This window comes from Ambystoma mexicanum, chromosome 7q (assembly GCF_040938575.1).
Source record: "Ambystoma mexicanum isolate Mex_15411 chromosome 7q, UKY_AmexF1_1, whole genome shotgun sequence".
Lineage (NCBI taxonomy): Eukaryota > Metazoa > Chordata > Amphibia > Caudata > Ambystomatidae > Ambystoma > Ambystoma mexicanum.
The window spans coordinates 990,502,441-990,522,904 of record NC_090941.1 but is presented as its reverse complement, the minus strand read 5'-3'; the positions used below and the strand labels follow the sequence as shown (position 1 = coordinate 990,522,904).

Sequence of the window (20,464 nt, the reverse complement as noted above, 5' to 3'; positions counted from 1 at the left end):
GAGTGAACTTTTTCAACCAGATGACTTGGACAGCAGGGTATCCTGATGTGTCACACATTGCCATATCATTTGTCACAGCTAAAATGAATGAAGCTTGGGTTGTGGCAGGGAGGCAAAGAAAGGGGGGAGGGGGAAAACAGACACCGTTTAACAATGTTGGGGGGGGGGGGAACAAGTTATATATTTCCCGGCTAATTTTATACAATTTGTTCACGTTTCAAGATAGCTCTATAAAGTACAAAATTATGTTAGCCCTGGGATGCCAAGCATTAACAAAGCCAATAGTAATGGCTTGTGGACGTTGAAACAGTTTATTTTGCTGCAATGTATTCAGTATACAAAGACAACATATTTCCAGATTAGTGGGTCACCTGCCCCCACCCTCCAAAAAGAGGGTTATCTATGGTGACCCTTGCCCAAGTGGCATGATGCCCATTATGCTACGCCCAGCAATCTTTGGGTCATGACCCTTGTCAGAGCACCACTTAGTTGCATACTGAGTGGGGGATGAGGGGGGGCAACTTGCCCCTCCAGTGGCTCTTATCAGAGTCAGAGCAGAACATTTCGAAGGGGGACACCTCTCCCATTCAGCACCCTCATTGACAGGGTGATGAACGGGAAAGATGTCCCGCTGGCAGGACAATGAGGATAGCTGAGCAGGAAAACAGTGCTCCTCCTCAGCAATCTAGTTGTCCTGGCAGCCTGGGCCCCGCAGGCACTATCTGCCTGCTTCCAGCATATAAAGTAATATTTTTTTCAAAAGGGGCTATCCTACCTCCATGTAGGATGCTCGACTCCCTTTTTGTTTGTCCTAGTGAGGCAAATGGTCACCTCTCAACCTCCTGCTGCGACACACTTGAGACAAATAACCCCCTTCAAGGGGCTCACTAGATGCTGCGTGGTTAGTACTGTGCATCACTTTCTTTCTTCAAACAGAGCATTTAAAGTGGGGGAAATTTACAAGTGCTGGCCCATTTAAGAGACCCTTGTTTTGTGCAAGACGTTGTTGCAAAGGGACATTTCCATTTTGAAAGCACATGCAAAAAGCACCAGTTAGCTGCCTAAAATATGTGCCCTCCTCCAGGACAATTAAACATATCACACAAAACCGTTTTAAACTACCTGCCTTATTTTCACATGTTCATATTTAACACACCAAAAAGTGTTTATTTTAGGTACAATGTGACATTTGCCTCACATTATATATGATGCATGCTTTTGCAAACATTGAAACACAGACAGGTAACCTTTTCACACATGACATGTTGCTATGAGTCAGTCTTTAAAGTACATTTTCAAAATCAACAGGCCATTTTTTGCCTTCTACTGATTCGCATTCTGTATGTGTAGTCTTTCATTCAAGGTCGGGGGAGGGGATAATGCCACAAATGAAAACCTTTTGCCTACCATATTTCTATAAGGATTTATTTATTTGCCTGAATTCTTTACTATGGTGTGTGTACTTTTCAAGATAGCTTTATATAATTGAGTATTGATAAAAGCCAAACACGGGGGTGAGAGGGTAAAGGACGAGAGGGCAAGTGAGTAGTGACTATTTGCCCAGGATGTGTCAAGGGAGGTTGCAATCCTGCAGACGGGAGGGGTTATTTTCGCTTGTTCCGGCCTTGTGTTGATTTTCAGGGCACAAGTTGGCTTTGGCTCTTTTTACAGTGGGTACTCAGAGTTGGTTGGCGTGATGGCTTCTTCTGGGACGGATGGAAGAGTTCTTTGTTATAGTTTCAGATAGGTAGGGGGGTGCTGTGTGATTGATGCACTTGTGAGTGAGAGTGAGGATTTTAAAGCTGATGATTTTAAAGCTGATTCTTTCCTTGACTGGGAGCCAGTGGACAAGTCTTCTGGCCTGTGAAATATGGTCAGTTTTGGGGATGTGTAGTGCAGCGCGGAGGGCATTGTTTTGCACTATTTGGAGCCTGCTTAGGTTTTTTGACGATGTGCCTGCCAGGAGAGCGTTGCAGTAGTCCAATCTGGCTCCTATAGTAGCTCTGGCTATGGAGAGGTAGGGTTTTATGGCGTAAATGAGTTTGGTGGTCAGAGCAGAAGCTGAGGCGATGCGATGGCGCTGGTTTGTCTAGTCATTGAGAGTGTGGCGTCAATGTAGACTCCTAAGGTCTTGACGGCAGAGGAGACAGGTATGCTAATACTGTCGATGATCATGTGAGAATAATCGGGGCCGAGTTTGGTTAGTGTTTCGTTGGGGGCTAGGATGATGATTTCGGTTTTGTCTCAGTTTAGGCAGAGACCATTGATAGCCATCCAGGTTTGGATAGTCGAGTAGATTTTGAGGAGGGCTTCTGAGTCTAGGTCGTAGTCTCCGGAGAGGGGGGAGGAGAACTTGCGTGTCATCTGCGTAGTTTGTGTACGCTATGTTGAGGGAGTCCAGTAAGTCAAAGAGGGGTTTGGTGAATAGGTTGTAAAGGGTCGGTGCAGTGCAGGACCCTTGTGGGACTCCATAATTTATAGTGGTGGGGGGCACTGTCCTGGTCAGAGTACACTTTCATGGCCCTACCTTCAAGGAAGGATGTGATCCAAGTGGTAGCCTTGTGAGAGAAGTGTGCAGCATTGAAGAGGTGAGATGTGAGAATGCTGTGTTCGACCAGGTCAAATGCTGCAGAGAGGTCGATCAGAAGGAGGAGAGCAGGTTTGCCTGTGTCCATTATTTTGGTAATTTGATTTTTTTAAATCTAGAGGGGCAGTTTCAGTCCCATGGCCTTTGCGGAAACTTGATTGTCTTTTGCCTAGGATGGTGTTGGTTTCCAGGTAGTGTTGGATTTGTCTAGGATTTTGAGGAGAAAGGGGACGGTGGTGATGGGGCGATAGTTGTTAGGGGAGGAAGGATCGAGAGAGGGTTTTTTCAGGAGCGGGCGGACCCAGGCTTCTTTTAGGCATTGTGGTACAGTTCCAGATGCAAAGGAGGCATTGATGAAAGCCGTAATGATGGGGGTGGGGGATTCTGAGCACTCTTTGATTAAGGAGGGTGGGCAGATATCCCCTTTGCAGGTGGAAGGTTTGATTTTTTTGAGGAGGTCCTTGACTTCCGTCTCTGAGACTTCTCTAAAAGCAAAAAGGGGTGTTTGTGAGAGAGAGTTGTTGGTGGAAGGTGTGGGCGAACAGGTGGGGGTGTTGAGAGCTTTGCGTTGGGAGGCTATTTTGTCTTGGAGTGTTTTAACTTTATTGAGGAGGGCAGCCTGGATGCCTGTGCACCATGCTTCATCCTTGATGATTTCATCTGGGCCGGAGGTAGGTGTGGTGAGTTCTTTGAATATGGAGAATATTTCTCTTGATTTGGAGCTGGCATTAGTAATTCCCTGGTTGTAGGATTCGGATTTAGCGTGGAATATGGCTTTTTTGTAGGTCAAAGAGATCTCTTTAAAATCTTTAAGGGAGGATTGGTTAGGCGCTGCTTGCCATCTGGATAGGGCTTTGCGTTTCTTGATGCGAAGGTCAGATAGTTCTTCAGTGAACCAAGAGTTGCAGTGCATTGATTTTTTCCCTTTGTTTTCTTCTAGAGGGGCAATGAGATCGATGGCTTGAGTAAGTGTGGTGGAGTAGATGTTGGCTAGCGAGGTAGGGTCATGGATGAATGGAGGCTTGAGTTTAGGGATATCAAGGAGAGGGGTGAGGTTGGAAGCAGTGGGTTTTTTGGAGCTTCTTACTTTAGCGGGTGGGGCATGGGTTAAGGTTTTATGAGTGGGCGTGGTAGGAATGGAGAATTGAATGAGGTAATGGCCCGTCCATGGGAGGGCCGAGATGGAGGTAATTGCAGATGAGCAGTTGTGATCAGCTAGCCAGTCAATGGATCTGCCTTTGTTATGAGTGGGGGCAGTAATTTTGTGTTCGAACCCCATGTTTTATAGTTCTTTGGCTAAATTTGCGGCTGCTTTGTCCTTCGGGTCAGCTAAACCAAGGTTAATGTCCCCTGGAAGGATGCTTTTGGTGGTGCTTTTGAGGTTGTTGCCCATGTTTTAGAGGAGTTGCTTTTGGTAGTCAAAGGGTGATCCTGGTGGTCTGTAGGTGATAAAGAAGTTTATGGTACAGTTAGGTGAAAGGGATAGTTTAGCAGTGAGGAGATCAGTGTTGTTGTCCCATTGTTGATTACACATTCTTATGGAGAGGGTGTCTTTAAAGAGGAGGGCGACGCCGCCACCACCTTTGGAGTTTTTCCGGTCCTGTCTGAGAACGGTATAGTTTTGAGGGAGAGTGAGGTGGATGGATGGACTGGAAGCTTCATTGAGCCTGGTTTCGGATATGGAAAGTAGGTCAAGATTGTGGGTGGTGATAAGGTCATTGATTTCAATGGCATGGGCATGGACAGAGCGCGCATTGATGAGTGCATCTTTTTTTTTTTTTTTTTATTCAAACCGTTGTTTATAGTTTGATTACCAAACTTTTACAACATAATTATTCTTACATTCCACAATTTTCATACAGTTTTCATACCATCATCATATGCATTTTTACTTGTACAATCTTTCCATTAAAAAGGTTCGAGTTATTCCCATTAGACAACCAATCTTAAAAAGGAAACACTCTAATTTTCCACAGTATAAGGAAGTATCAATTCCCCGCTCATAACCCTTAGTTTTAAGCTTGCTTAGACAATGCAACATAAAGTCTGTACTACCAATCATATGAATCTATTGTCAGGATTCCTATTTTGCAAATTCTTTATCATTTACCAATTTTTATTTTGAAACTACACTGTTTGATTGAATTAGGTGTAATTTTTCTAGTTGATCATTCACTAGGGTAACAAAACGCGTAGTTCTCAATATAGCTTTCGTTGTAAATCCCCACATACATGCCATCCACAGCCATTCTCTGCTTTCGGTTTTATCATGCTCATAGTTGGTTTCAAATATTTCATTTCGTTGTAGTTCAAAATAAGTACAGTGAATGGTCAAGTGTTTAAGTGTTTCATAAGAGTCTAACCCTTTACATAGTCTGCATGTACCACTAGACCCAGTTTCCTCTGAGTTTATCCAATTTTTTGTTCTTTGTAATGTCGGCAGTTAATTTAATTTAAATCTTAAGTAGATGCCTCTAGCTATGGGACAAGGAAATTGTTGAAGATAAGTCTTGCGCGGACAGCGCGCCGTTGCAAATTTACCGGCTTCTTTATATGACTGATATTTTTCCATAGCGTTAATGGTTTTACACCAATAGTGGGCATATAGTCGGTTTTTGATGTGTGCTTGGCGATATTCTAAATCAGCTGAAGTGAGTGCCATTTCGTTCAGAAGAGCTTCCATTTTTTTGTGATAATTTACAATGGACGGTGGATTGCGATTTTTGATCATCATCCCCAAATGTTCATATAAAGAATTATTGGGGGGAAAAAGCATTTTTGCATAATTTGTGAGTTGTCGCCAGTTGTATCGGGCAGATAATGATATCAATCCTAGTTCTTGTCTTAGAACTGCATTTGGGAGTGAATTAGCAAGACGCAACACGTCTTTCCAAATGCGACCCTGTAATTGGTCTAGAAATGGATTTATTTTAGCCAAACACATATCAAGGGCATATAATAGGATTGCCTCGACTTTAAGAGTATAAAACTCAAATAATGGAGCCAGTGAAAACTTACAGTATTTCGCTAGAATCATGCGCATTTGAGTCGTTAATATTTTTGCTTTTTGATTCAAAGTATTTTTCCACATTGCTAACGCAATTGAGTCAGAAATCGAATAGCCCAAGTATCGAATATTGGCCGTCCGTGGAATAGGAGTCAGTCCAATAGTCCAATTTCTGGGGCATGTCTTTTTCTTTAGATTATTGAACAAGAAGATATTTGATTTGTCTGCATTAAATTGCAGATTATGAGATAAACAATAATCGGCAAACAATGAAAGCTTCGTTTGGAGGCCCGACGGAGTTCGATCAAAGATTACTATATCATCCGCGAAGGCTAGCCACTGGATTTTTAGTTCGCCAAGTCGTGCTGGATAGCTAATTTTTTGTGTCCATATTTCATTGATACTGCAGAGATATAGATTAAACAGGGTGGCAGCCAAATTGCAGCCCTGTTTGACCCCTAATGTGGTCGGAATAGGTCCCGTGGTAGCTCCAGCCATATTGACTCTGATAAAGTATACAGTGTTGGTGTGCAGTTTGGCGATTAAGTAGACAAGATGATCAGGAATACCCATTAACCGCATTTTTTGCCATAGCAAACCACGTAGTACGTTGTCAAAGGCTGCAGTTAGATCCACTGAAGCTATATATATTGGCCCTGTGTTCAGAATCTTCGATTTCGCAAGTATGTGCACCATCAATGTTGCGTTAAGGGAAGTTCCCATCTGTGCTCTGAAGCCGATCTGAAATCGGGATAAGATTTTATTAGTTTTCAAGAATACTTGGAGTTCCCATAATAGTAAAATAGCAAATACTTTGGCAGACGCATCTATCAATGCAATTGGCCTGTAATTCACGGGATTACTCCTATCCCCCTTTTTGTGAATGGGAACAATAATAGAACCCAGCCATGAGGACGGAATTACTAAGGACACTAATATTTTGTCAAATTGGTGTTTCAATATATGAGCCCAGAGTAATGGTTGTCGCTTCAGAACACAGGGAGGGATCCCATCCGGGCCAGCTGCCTTAGAATAGGTCAGCGCGTTGATGGCACATTCAATATCTTGGAGTGACCAGGGAATTAGTGGCAGTTTTGGAGTCGGAGGAGTAATAGCGTTTATAATTGAAAAACATGTGGGTACTGCATATTTTTTCTCATAGTATTTCTCCCAAGTTGCAGCAGATATCGTAGAGGCTTGGCTCTTGTCAAGTTTGCAAGCATCCGATCGCAAAATTGCCCACGTTGATCTCCGATCATTTCGACATAGTGCACTAATTATCTGTTGATTAGCCAACTTATGTTTGTGACATTTGATATTTTTACATTTGTTACGATAAGTGGTACAGATTGAAGTTTTCATCTGGATGTATTCGTCTGCCGTGCAAATATATATATATTTTTTTAAGATACGTAATTCTGCATTTTTTTCCGTTTTGCTACTATGATATCTGAACATCTGTTAAGTGGGATTGTTCTATTCGCATTACTGTTTGCGCTATGTGTTCTAGCCAGTAGTTGCATTAACGTCTGCAAATAGTTTACTGGATCTTTATAGTTTAATTGCAACATTCCATAACTGTCCAGCGAGCCCTCAAGCCATTTGTCCATATAAGCGTTGTCCCTATCGCATAAGCGATTATTCCATCTTATTGAGAGTTGTGGTCTATCGCTTTCCAATAGTCCCTGTTTCGGATCCTGAGCCAATTCGGTCACATTTATAAATAGGGTGAGTGAGATAAGCATATGATCTCCAAATCCAGGGTCAGTTATAAGAGTATCAGAACAACATTCTAGAAGATTTGCAGAAATAGCAAAATAGTCTATACTGGATCTAAGTATGCCTCTCTTCCAGGTATAGTCAAGCCGTGTGTTTTGGAAAGGAAGAAATGTTATATCCCATGATTCTAAATGCAAATTCCACTTTTCTCCCCTTCCATATGGTGTTTGGGGTGGTTCGTTGGCTATGCTGTGAACCAGTTTCTTCTGACATTCAGCGTTAAAGTCGCCGCCAATAATTATCCTGCATGCCGTATATTTGGTAAGTACTTTGTCTAAGAGCATGTCTAACTGGTCAAGAGCATTATTAATATTAACACTGTTTGGGTTATGATATAGGGAAACACATAAAAAGAAATCCTCTGGAGAGGATTGAAAAGATATAACAACAGCTATATACAATGGTGATTCATACGCTTCCTGAATATGAAAGTGTACTTGAGTGTTAATACAAATTGCAGTACCACCATATGGACGACCACTAGGACCTCGTACAGCCTTTTTTTGCAATACTAAAAAACCAGACAGTGGGATATTATGTGTTGCCATAGTTTCTTGACAGAGCAATATATCACAGTTTATGTCATTGGATTTATTATTAAACCAAGAAAAGAGATTAGTAAAACCACATGGGTTCCATGAAATTATGGTAAGTCTATAAGGCTTAGTGATTGGGAATATTATCCATTGCAGGATTTAGTGAGGTAGCCAATGAGGTTAGCCATGACCAATCCTTGCTAGCATTTGATAAGGCAACCAGTTGGCTAATTACTTCCGGATGAATACCGCCCTGATCTTTGTGGGCTATTTCGTTCCTAGGAGGTGGAGAGGGTCCTCTCAAAGGTGTTTCATTAAACACTATTGCCTCATCAAGGATTTCAAATGGTGTAAGTTGAAGTCCGATCGTGATGAGTTCAGTCCTGTGTTGCCATATCAGGTTCGAGATGATGGTGGATTGTACCTTACATACCATCCTAAAATTTTGGATTTGGGGCAGGGTGATCCATTCTATATCATCAGAATGCAGCGTCCTAAGAGCTGGAATTTGTTTAAATATTTTCAGCAAGGCAGTACGATTTAGACGCTTATTTCCGTATGTGTTTGGATCAGTTTCCCATCCAAGAATGGTGGGTACCAATGTGTTGATATCAGTCCTATACTTTAGGGCGTCTGTGCCATCAGAAGGTAACTCTCCCGCGATAGGACCTTCCTTGTGCGAAACATTATATATGTTTATCTGCTCGTGCTCCTCAGAATTCAACTCCCTTCCCATGGGATGAATAGAGTGAGAATGAGCATTTTTTTCCTCAAACTCTGTAATTTGTATTTCTGATACACCGTGAGTGGAGGGAAGATGGTGTGATTTATTACCTACCAGTGATGCTTTGGTCGGAATAGGCTTAAAAAAAGCTGATAGTTGCGTTTGAGCAGTATTTATTGGCTTATGTTGGGGCACAGGAGGTCCACAGAGAATGCTCCCTTTTGGTTCTTTGCGATTGCACACATCTTTTCTTCCTTTATTGCTTATAGATGGCGTGCCCGTCTCTCTGCTTTTGGAGGGGGACTGTGATGCTTCCTTTAGTGTGTCTGTGGAGGCATATTTGGGAGTACCTAAATCGTTTACAGAAGGTTGTTTGGCTTCCTGTGTGGGAGGAACACTTTGTACTGATCCAATATTTTTATTTTGATTATTATCATTTTTCTTTTTTTTGTTTATTTTTGGGATGAGGAGTTTTTCCTCGGACAACAGAGACTGCCTTCCTTCCTTTCTCTTTAGGGCTCTAAGAAATAGGCGCTTTTCTTTACGTGAGGTACAGAATTGTCCAGCGCTGGCTGAATCACCAATCTTAGCCTTGCTTTTTTCCATTTGGGGCCATTAAATCGGTGCCAGACTCCATAAAGAGGTTGGTCAAGGCTGAAGGGCTATCCGGATGAAAAATTGGATCTACCTCTACTTCCTTTTGCGTCTCTTTTTCTCCCATTACACTTTCAACCGGGTTGTTTTGAACAAAGAAAAGTAATTGTTCGATTTTTTCAGAATTCTTGCTGACCATTTGACATAACTGGGCATGAGTGAAGATGTGGCAATGCATCGGAGCCGGAGAAGTGGCAACAGTTTGGGCAAAAGATTGCGGAAATGAGTATGTGTGCAACCGAGTTGGGGGCATGGTGGCTACAACTTCCCCTTGTTAATTCATTTCGGTTTGCGTAGCTATGTTTTCAGTTTCTACCTTTGTTAAGGGGTCAGTTTTTACAGGTGGTTGTGCAACATTACTAGGATATGTACCCTCATTTCGGAGAGATTCAGCAAAGATGTAGCCCTCTAATTTGTTAAGTTTAAATAGTATTTGGTTCAACGATGACTTGCAATCCCTAAGCTCATAATGAGTGTAATCATGACCTTTATCCAGTAAGTTCAGTATGCGTGGTAAAACTGGATAAGAGGCCTCTAAGGATTGCAAGTCATCTGAGGGATCCAAGAGATCAAAACCAAGTGGAGGCATATGAGGCTTCAAGGTAGGAGAAGAGGATGCTGCAGCAGCCGTTTGAGCTGAATCTGAAAACAACAGGGGTAACTCCGTGGGCGGTTCCATTTTGATTGCGGGATTACTAGACCTCACAGTGCAGGGGATGATATTAGAAGTATCCAGAGACGCCTTTTCTCTACAATGCAGGTGAACATAAGCTCTCTTGTAACTCTGTAAAGTAACCGGCGTGGAAGGACCATCGGACAGGCGGACCCGTTTTTCGAGGGCCGCAAGAACTGCCGGGGCAAGAATGGAATTATCAGATGGTGAGTTGTTCCCTACGTCATTCGGTTCATCCCCCATGCTTGATGGTTCGTCCATTCGCATACTCATAAAACTCTTCCTAGAAGAGTACAAACGACCCGGACCACCCTCCTCAGTGTCATTTGACAATTTCGGCATAACTGGCGCTTCTGCGTCCCCCATGCACTGTGATTGTGCATATGCAAATGCCACTTCGTGGCAAATTGTATCATTTACCACTTCAAGTGACCGGCCGGATGGATTACTTGATGCGATCTGGTTTTGGTCCATAATAGCCGTCTCAACAATTGGAGCCAAGTTGGTTAGGGCTATTATTTTTTTTTAAGTGTTTTTTATTGTCCGCAGTTTTACAGGGGGGGCATCCACTGCGTAAAGAATAAACCATAGGGACTATACTGCGAATATACCACTGCCCTTTAGGTAAGTTTAAACTTTAAAAGAACTTACGTGTTGAATGCAGAGCCGCTGTGACTTAGGTGAAAAGGGCCAATTTTATCAACGTCCAAGAAGCCCAGAGAAGCAACCTTGGTTTTATATTATAAAGATAAACTTCAGCAATTGTCAGCGCTCAGAACTTGTTGCGCATATAACGCCCCGCGCACCGCAACCCGTGAAACGGTAACAGTCAACAGTACTTCAAAAGTACTTCCACGGTGCGCGCGCTGGATGCGCGTTCTTTATGCAGGCCAGGGGGTGTGCCCACAACAGGGGGCGGGGAACGCCACAAGGACACACCTTCAAGAAACAGAAAAGGGAAAAGAAATGAGTGTTTTCAGTTAACAGTTAACAATCGTTGCGTTGCATTATAACTCAATCGCGTCTGTCAGATGTAGAGGCGTGTCTTAACCAAGAGGCTGGCCACCCTCAAGCTGTCCCCCCTCCCACCAGTACAGCGTAATTACAACGTAGTTCAAGCATTCAAAACGTTCAAACGTAAATGCAACGCAATGCAAAGTCTGTGCTCGCCACGTAGAGAGTCACTGCGAGCACTATACTGCGTGCCTCACGCCTCATTCAAATAAGCCAACTGAAAGTCACCTTTTTTTTTTTTTTCCCCTTCCTTTGGTCAGGCAGAGTGTGTGCAACCAGTAAAGACTTCTTGTCAGTTCCAGCCACCGCGGGCTCGCACGGCTTCCACACAACAATTCGGCAGCACCCGACAGCACCCTGCACCAGTCAACAGTACTTCAAAAGTACTTCCACGGTGCGCGCGCGGGTGCGCTGGATGCGTGTTCTTTATGCAGGCCAGGGGGTGTGCCCACAACAGGGGGCGGGGAACGCCACAAGGACACACCTTTTTTTTTTTTCCTTCCTTTGGTCAGGCAGAGTGTGTGCAACCAGTAAAGACTTCCTGTCAGTTCCAGCCACCGCGGGCTCGCACGGCTTCCACACAACAATTCGGCAGCACCCGACAGCACCCTGCACCAGTCAACAGTGCGCATGAGAGTGCATCTTAAGTCTGGTCGTAGAGTGTGTGTGTTGGCGCTGGTGGTGTTGGGGGTGGGCGGTGCGTATTTGGGTGTGTGAGGCTGGGGCGTGATAGATGCAGCTTGATGGGTGCTAGGGTAGTGAGCGTGGTCAGAGAGGTAAGTCTGGGCGGCTGATGTATGGGTGTGAGAGCTGAGTCTGTTGTTCCTAAGGAGTGTGGGGTGCTGCGGAGAGTTAGGAGGTGTTTGGTGCGTGTTCTTAGTCTACAGAGCCTGAGATGGAGTGGGTGATGTCCGATCGGATTGGTATGGTAGTTGAGTGTGGAATGGAGTGCAGACGACGGTGTGGTGTGTATGAGGTCAGATGGTGGGGTGAGGCATGGGTGGGCATGCTGGTCTGGGTGCGCATGCAGCATGCTGCAGATGGCCAGAAAGGAGAGGGATGTGAAGAAGACGAATAAAGAGGAAGGGAGGTGTGTAGGCGCTTTGGGGTGTGTTCCAAGGGGCTGCATTTGTAGACAAGAGATGTACAGGTAGGTGGGCAATAACACTGTTGGTAAGGGTGGGCAGTTAACACAGTAGATCAGGGCCACTAGGGGTAGGCAATAACACAAATGAGCAGGGCCAAGTAGCAAGGTAGTCAATTATGGTAGTCAGGCTGTTGAAAGTTAGACTTGAGCATGCGGGCAGCGCGGGAGAGGTGGCGTGAGACGCTACGCCTGAGATGTGAGAGGGCCAGGGGGGACATTGGCTAGCTGGAGGCTGCATGCGGAAAGAAGTTTTGTAGTGGCGTGTGGAGGACTCACCTACGTTCCTTTGCGAGTGGAGGAGCGTGCCTGGGCAGCATGACGGCCCCTGAGCGCCTGTAACACTCTGTCAGCTCAGTCAGCTGTTGGCCTTCTTCCTAGGCCTTGCTCCCGCCTGACGGTGATTGGGCGTGAGTAATGTGGATGGCCTCAACCAATGGGGGTATTCCTGGATGCCTGGAGCCTTGGGGACAAGGTCAGGCAGATCCGGGCATCACGGCGCCGGCCATCTTGGATTTTCGTTCGGGAATCGTACGCTGAGCGGAACGGCCCACAATCAGTGAGGAGTTGAGAGGGACAAAGCAGCCCTTGTAGAACCGCAGGCTGGTGGTGGTGGGGGTAGGCAGTGGGTATAGAGGGGCTGCGTGGCTGCACGTGTAGTGCCTGGCCTTACCTCTACCTCCCAGACCTTTCTGCTATGGATCCTGCTGGAGGGCACCTGCAACACGAGGCAGGGCAGGAAGCACCTGCTCCGGCAGACATCTCAGCAACAGTCAGCTAACCTGCTTAGTTATCTTTGCAGCATTCTGCTACAGGATCCCCTGCTACTCCTGCACAAAGCAGATTTGGCCTACCCATCCCCTCCAATCAAAGGTCAGGTGGTCCATGAATCAGGCTCCCATCCCACTTTGAAGTCTGCAGCACTTATTAATTTTGCAAGATGCATGCTAACACATCACCCAGCAGGAGAGGAGACAGAAACTCTACCACAACCAGTGATTTATATGAGCATGGCAAGGAGAATGGGTACAACTACGACCTCTGCCACCATTGAACTCAGTGCCTATGCATATATTATGGAGCTCCCCATACCGCCACATTTTTTTTAAAAGAACTGGAGCCCTGCCATAGTTTTGTTAACATTTCTACACCTGAAAAGTGCTTACAGCCCTGCCTCAAGACCTCCCAGGTAAATACGCTATGGCCGTTTTGTTAAACCAAGTAAGATGTGTGTTATTACTTGGCTAGACTAGCATCTGAGGCAGCCAGTCTATCCTTTTCTTATTGGAGCCTTATGGCGTTTTTTACGGGCATCTAGAGGTTTAAAGCCAAGTATGGCATGCATTATTACTTGCCTAGACTGGCATTTTGGGGCAGCCAGTTTAACCTTTATACTGTGGTGTGACATTTTTTCAGGGAATCCTGTCCAGGACAACAGTATGTCAGATGAGCATTAATTTTCCATGGTACATTAGAAGGGCAATGGGGGGGCAGAACATTTTTCGTGGCTCGCCCCGCCACTCAATGCTAGATACGCCCCTGCCCCCTCTGTGCATCCTTTTAAAGAACTGAATGTATATACACACACTGGCTGCATTATTTGTGGTGCACCTTGTTATCATATAGGAACAGTTGATATAAACGGCAATCCCCACGTTCCACCTGCTAGGACTACGAACATTTTGCAAATCCAATTCAAGCAATCACATTGCTCCAATTTTCAAATGCCCTTTGACCTGTAAAGCCACGTGAATAAGAATGCCTGTACAATTTTACCTGGGATCTTGCAAGACAGCCAGGCCTCGCCCTCCGCTTTTCTATGAGAATGCAAAAAGCTACAGTTAGAACAATTGCATGCTTAAGTAAAAGACATCATATTGCTATGACGTCACGCAAACTCACTTGAGCACCTGGAAACAGTCGCTCTGTACGAAAAGCCTGGAATTCATCTTCCGGAAGCGACTTCATCCAATCGATTGAAAGAACGTTGCGGCGTGACCTCATCACCTAACCCGCTGACTGCGTTGCTGTCATCATGCTTACTTTACGTCTCGATGCGGAGTTGGTTTGAACTAGTCTTTCGTCTGTGTTTATTGTTGGTCCTGCCGCACGGAGTGACGGTTCCTCGACTGTTCACCCGGAAGTTCAGTTAAACTCCGACAGGAAGAAGAAAAAAAGCTCCACGTCAATACCTGATGCTGGTGTCACTGAGAGAACTATCAGGAGAGCAAGATGCCTCTGCGGCTGGACATCAAGCGTAGGCTGACGGCGCGCTCTGACCGCGTGAAGAGCGTGGACTTGCACCCCACGGAGCCATGGATGCTGGCCAGCCTGTACAACGGCAGCGTCTGCGTCTGGAACCACGAATCGCAGACACTGGTGAAAACCTTCGAAGTCTGCGACTTGCCCGTCCGAGCATCCAAGTTCGTGGCAAGGAAGAATTGGGTCGTCACCGGAGCGGATGATATGCAGATCAGAGTTTTCAATTACAATACGCTGGAGAGGGTTCACTTGTTTGAAGCGCACTCCGATTACATCCGGTGTATTGCTGTACACCCCACACAGCCGTACATCCTAACCAGCAGTGATGACATGCTTATCAAGCTGTGGGACTGGGATAAGAAGTGGTCCTGCTCACAGGTATTTGAAGGACACACCCATTATGTTATGCAGATTGTCATAAACCCAAAGGACAACAACCAGTTTGCCAGTGCCTCTCTAGACAGAACCATTAAGGTATGGCAGCTCGGGTCATCCTCCCCTAATTTTACTCTGGAAGGCCACGAGAAGGGGGTCAACTGTATCGATTACTATAGCGGAGGGGACAAGCCCTACCTCATCTCTGGGGCAGATGACAGGCTGGTGAAGATATGGGACTATCAAAACAAAACCTGTGTGCAAACACTCGAAGGCCATGCTCAGAACGTGTCTTGTGTCAGCTTCCACCCTGAGCTGCCGATTATCATCACTGGCTCTGAGGATGGGACTGTGCGTATTTGGCATTCCAGTACCTACCGCCTGGAGAGTACCTTAAATTACGGCATGGAGAGAGTATGGTGTGTGTCAAGTATGAGGGGCTCAAATAACGTGGCTCTAGGATATGATGAAGGGAGCATCATTGTGAAGCTCGGCCGGGAAGAGCCTGCAATGTCCATGGATGCAAATGGAAAGATAATTTGGGCCAGGCACTCTGAAGTTCAGCAGGCCAATCTGAAGGCCATGGGGGATACGGAGATTAAGGATGGTGAAAGACTGCCCCTAGCCGTGAAAGATATGGGCAGCTGCGAGATTTACCCACAGACCATTCAGCACAACCCTAATGGACGTTTCGTGGTGGTCTGTGGCGATGGCGAGTACATCATTTACACTGCCATGGCTTTGAGGAATAAGAGTTTTGGATCTGCACAAGAGTTTGCCTGGGCTCATGACTCCTCCGAGTATGCAATCCGAGAGAGCAACAACCTTGTAAAGATTTTTAAAAACTTCAAAGAAAAGAAGTCATTCAAACCTGATTTTGGTGCTGAGGGAATTTATGGAGGATTCCTTTTAGGGGTCCGATCTGTGAATGGATTGGCCTTTTATGATTGGGAAAATACCGAACTGGTCCGTAGAATTGAAATACAGCCCAAGCACATATTCTGGTCCGATTCAGGAGAATTGGTGTGCATTGCCACAGAGGAGTCCATCTTCATCCTTAAGTACATGTCTGAAAAAGTGGCAACCGCTCAAGAAACACATGAAGGCGTGACAGAGGATGGAATTGAGGATGCTTTTGAGGTACTTGGTGAAATTCAAGAGATTGTCAAAACTGGATTATGGGTTGGTGATTGCTTCATCTACACTAGTTCGGTCAACAGATTGAACTACTACGTTGGAGGTGAGATTGTCACTATTGCTCACTTGGACAGGACAATGTACCTGCTAGGATACATCCCCAAAGACAACCGTCTCTACCTGGGCGACAAGGAGCTGAACATAGTGAGTTATTCTTTGCTGGTGTCAGTGCTCGAGTACCAAACAGCTGTGATGAGAAGAGATTTCAGCATGGCTGACAAAGTTCTCCCTACCATTCCAAAGGAACAGAGGACAAGAGTGGCCCACTTTCTGGAAAAGCAAGGTTTCAAGCAACAAGCTCTTGCAGTCTCGAGTGACCCAGAACATCGTTTTGAGCTGGCATTGCAGCTTGGTGAGCTGAAGGTTGCTTACCAGCTAGCTGAGGAAGCAGAGGTTGAGCAGAAGTGGAAGCAACTGGCTGAACTAGCCATCAGTAAATGTCAGTTTGGCCTGGCCCAGGAGTGTCTTCACCATGCACAGGATTATGGAGGTCTCTTATTGCTAGCCACAGCTTCTGGAAATGCAACCATGGTAAATAAACTTGCAGAAGGAGCAGAGAAAGATGGCAAAAATAATGTAGCTTTTCTGAGCTACTTTCTGCAGGGAAAGCTTGACCGCTGTCTTGAACTGTTAATTGCGACTGGTCGTTTGCCAGAAGCTGCATTCCTGGCACGTACCTATTTGCCCCATGAGGTTTCAAGAGTGGTGAAACTGTGGCGAGAATCCCTCGCTACCGTCAATCAGAAGGCTGCAGCCTCCCTCGCAGACCCCACTGAATATGACAATCTGTTTCCTGGCTTAAGAGAAGCTTTTGTTGCAGAACAATACCTTAAAGAAACAGGCAATAAAACAAGGCTAGCTAGAGACTACCCCCTTGTCACTCCAAACGAAGAGCGAAATGTTCTGGATGAAGCTAAAGGGTACGAACCATCAGGAGCAGTGGCACCACTTGAAGTTGATGATAACAATGATGGCGAAGTAGTGGCATCACCAACACCAGCGTATGCAGCTGTATTTTCAGATCCGGTTCTCGTTGAACCACTACCGAATACAAAAGATGAGAAGACTTTCTTAGAACTGGAGGAAGATTTAGATAACCTGGACTTGGAGGATATGGATACCACAGATATTAATCTTGATGAAGAGTTTTCAGATGACTAAACAAAGACATAATTCATTAAAGTGATAAAAACATAACTTAAAGGTCTGTATATTAAGTGCTCTATTATCTGGGTCATTGGTGCCCTGGTCGGTTTTGCTTCTAGATAGACAACTTTTTCTCATTAAGAGGCCATACATGTAGGCTGGTTCACCCCTTCACTATTCCCCTCTCCCTTTGTAGTCCATCTTTACACTGACAATTCTTCGCTCTGGTACTTCTGCTAGTTAGCTTGGCAATACCAGCTGAAGTCCCTGGAATTACCGGACAATCAACGACAGACTTGCGCACCTCTACTCTGCACAAATCATGCTCTGATTTTAATATTGCTCTCCACTGTACTAGACATTGTCATCCCTGGAAAAATGCTTAACATCTTGGTTTTCTTTCTAATTGAACTTCCATATAATCCACGGTCCATAACTACCCGTGAAACCCTACCTCCAAAATCACACACCCTCTCCCTCAGTACCCTCCTTACATTTCAATTGTCAGTCTGTGTTTCTATCTACTACCTCTCCCTCTACAGAGTAGATGGATGCAGTGTAAAAGCTTCCAAACATAACATTTGTTGTAATAGTTATAACAGAGAACAAAAGATTGGAATCTTGGATAAATAAGGCTACCTTAATTTTCAGGTAGAGTTTTTTTAACCTGGACAACAGTGCAGTTCCGTTGCTATTTACATAGACACTTGGTAAATTATAAGTTATACAGGCAAGCAGTTGATGGGCTTTCTGGGTGATTCAGACGTTGACCCAATGGTCACAGCGCTTAGAGAGAGAGATGGCTTCACCTCACTGATGAGGCCAGACTAGGCAGAAACACGAAACACGTGTCTGGGGTTGCTGTTGGTACTCATGTTCAGACGAATATTGCCTAGTGGGACCCGACTGATATGCAAATGGGTATTTCTCCTCTGTGAAATGTATAGTGAGCTAAAACGTGGTTGTAGACCCACCGAGTAGGCTCCTTCTTAGAGCATAGGTTATTTGGCTGTGTTTGTTCTCAGTAGAGAAGCTCCCTTTTTACTTTGTTTTGTTTGAATGTTAACCATTTATCCACATAAAAAATGAGCAAGCAAGCATTCTGCCTCCCCACCCTTTCAAGGCCATTGGGCATGCTGGGTGGGGTACTGACAAATCTGAAAACCAGACTATTCATTTAGACCTGCTGCTGTTTCATTCCTTGGTTTCTCTTCTGTTCTTTCATCCTAGGTTTGTCTGTCTCGTGTCTCTCTGTGCAGCGCCCGGATGCCTACAGGTTTACGGCGCTCAATAAATATATAGACTTAGACTGAAGAGCCAAATGAATATTCCGGTGCGGATCTGCATACTAATGGCCTCTAGACAGTGGGAAAATGCCAGTGCACACAGTGCCTCTTCTTGCCAATGTGTGGGGTTCATCCAATGGCAAGGCGTAGAGTTCCTTTCTGAGGAGCGGTTGGGGGGCCATTGGCGGTTGGTACAGGGGCATATATTTTCTTTTTAAGAAGTTGTGTTTTTATTATATATGGGGTTGCTTGAGCTTTAGTGCACAATCGTGCCTGAGCATATGTGTATTAGTGGCACTGTTCTGCACCAATGCTTGCATTATTGAACCTATGCACAATCATTGTCTATGCTGCACTGTTTAGTGACTTGTCCAAACAATGTTGTGAAACATTTTCAAACGCTACACATCATAAGCAGTATATTGCTGACTTCCTCTTCCTGGTCACAGAAAGGCTTTGCTGCTGCTGTACCAAAGACACCCCTACCTGCTTCATCCCATGTGAGATTGCCTGGTAAAGTATTTGTTGGTCACGTTTTTTAGGGGTTGTCTTGAATTGGTAATGTTCTTGGTGCTCTAGTAGAACGCCAAACACTGCTACGGTGCTGTGACGAATGTGGAGACTTTGTTCCTTGTTCTCTAGGTGGAAACGCCCCCTTTAAGGCTAGGTAGGCGAGCCCGCTCTGCTAAACTCTCCCTATGGATTTGAGCAAGCAGGTCCTCACTGGGAGTGACTCCCTTTTAGGGGCTAAGGACTCACTATGTCACATCTACTCTCTGCCTTTATGGGAGTAAGAGAAGAGGACAACACGCCTCTGTGTCTGGTGCACAGTAATGCTGGAGTTTATACCTGCGTGACAACCTGCCAGGAACACCACACCTATTCTCATTACAGGAACAAAAACAAAGAGCCCACAACCCTTGAATTGAGGAGGAGAATCCCAACACTGATATGAGTCGGAGACGTGAAAGTGCTGGCAAGGGGCAGAGCCGTCCAGAGCAGTGGAGCCGGCAGCATTGCAGAAGGAAGTTAGCTTCAAAATGAGGTGTGGCGTTTCCTCGTCAGATGCCCAAAGCCAAACAGGACGTGCGGTGCGAATCAGACCTGGAGGCGGGGCCACATCAGGACATGGTGGGACCAGAGCCTGCAAAGCATTGCCAAATCCAGCTGTGTATGGCGGACTGGGTCCTCTGCTCTCAACTGGAGAACCAGCGAAGAGCAAGAGAGAGCCAACAAGATCAGAACCCGCCACCATCCCGTGGCGAGGAGCAACAAACTGAGAACAACTCTGCTGCTGCTTGCAAGACGCAGCTTCCCTGGAGCACACACCACAGGGACACCAGTTGCCCAGGTCAGAGAGAGCAGGAAAGAAGAGAGGACAAGTGGGGAAGAGGGAATGATAGTCCTAACCCAATACAAGATACCCAGGGACCAGAGAAGCCTGAAGGAGCGTGATAAGTCAAGGGGTTGCAGGAATCTGAAAAACCCAAGCAACATAAAACCCCAGAAGGGACACAGGGACGCAAGAACACTAAGAGAAGCAGAAACAGGTCACTGGGACCCTAGCAAGCAAAGTGATGCATTGGGTCAGGGGAACCCAAACGAGACACAGACATGTTAAACAAGCAGAGTGACAGATATTCCACAGGAGCATCCCAGACCCGTGGTGGAAGTGGGGAGGCATCAACCAAGGTGGTGGAAAGGGAACAAGGGAAATATCCCTCCACATAAAGAAGATTGGAGATTTGGTGCTTTGGAACTTTGAGGGAAAAAAAAGAATATTTAAGGAACCTCTTGATAGTGACAAGAACTGTTTTATTTTGAGTGTCACTTTTGCTAATCCTAACATTGGACCAAGGTGCAGGAGGGACTCTTGGAAAAGGCTGAGAAACTTTTTGGAAGATCCAAGAGTGCAGAGCACACTTTATATTTCCTTTACGTTTTTACGAAGTGGAATGGCCACTTTAGTAGATGGGTTTGGACTGCGGACTATTTTTTTTATATTGGACTGTAGACTAGTTTTGTTAGGAAGGGAACTCCCTTTGTAGTAGTAGGCTCAGTTAGGCATTTTTTCCTTTTT

The 20,464-nt window shown here is 45.3% G+C and overlaps 2 protein-coding genes across 2 annotated transcripts in view; one reads left to right on the top strand and one right to left on the bottom strand.

Moving 5' to 3' along the window:
• Nucleotides 1-14,157, bottom strand: part of PAAF1 (proteasomal ATPase associated factor 1) — a 504,864-nt gene extending 490,707 nt beyond the window's left edge. The window contains exons 1-2 of the mRNA XM_069640133.1: nt 14,021-14,157; nt 13,895-13,935 (exon numbers count right to left, since the gene is read on the bottom strand). Coding sequence (XP_069496234.1) covers nt 13,895-13,935; nt 14,021-14,067 — 88 coding nt within the window. The 5' untranslated portion in view covers nt 14,068-14,157. The remainder of the gene's footprint in view (nt 1-13,894; nt 13,936-14,020) is intronic.
• Nucleotides 14,158-14,350: 193 nt separating this feature from the next.
• LOC138528472 (coatomer subunit beta') lies at nt 14,351-17,149 on the top strand. The gene has a single exon (XM_069640132.1). The coding sequence runs from the start codon at nt 14,351-14,353 to the stop codon at nt 17,111-17,113; it is 2,763 nt and encodes a 920-aa protein (XP_069496233.1). The 3' UTR covers nt 17,114-17,149.
• Nucleotides 17,150-20,464: the final 3,315 nt, after the last annotated feature.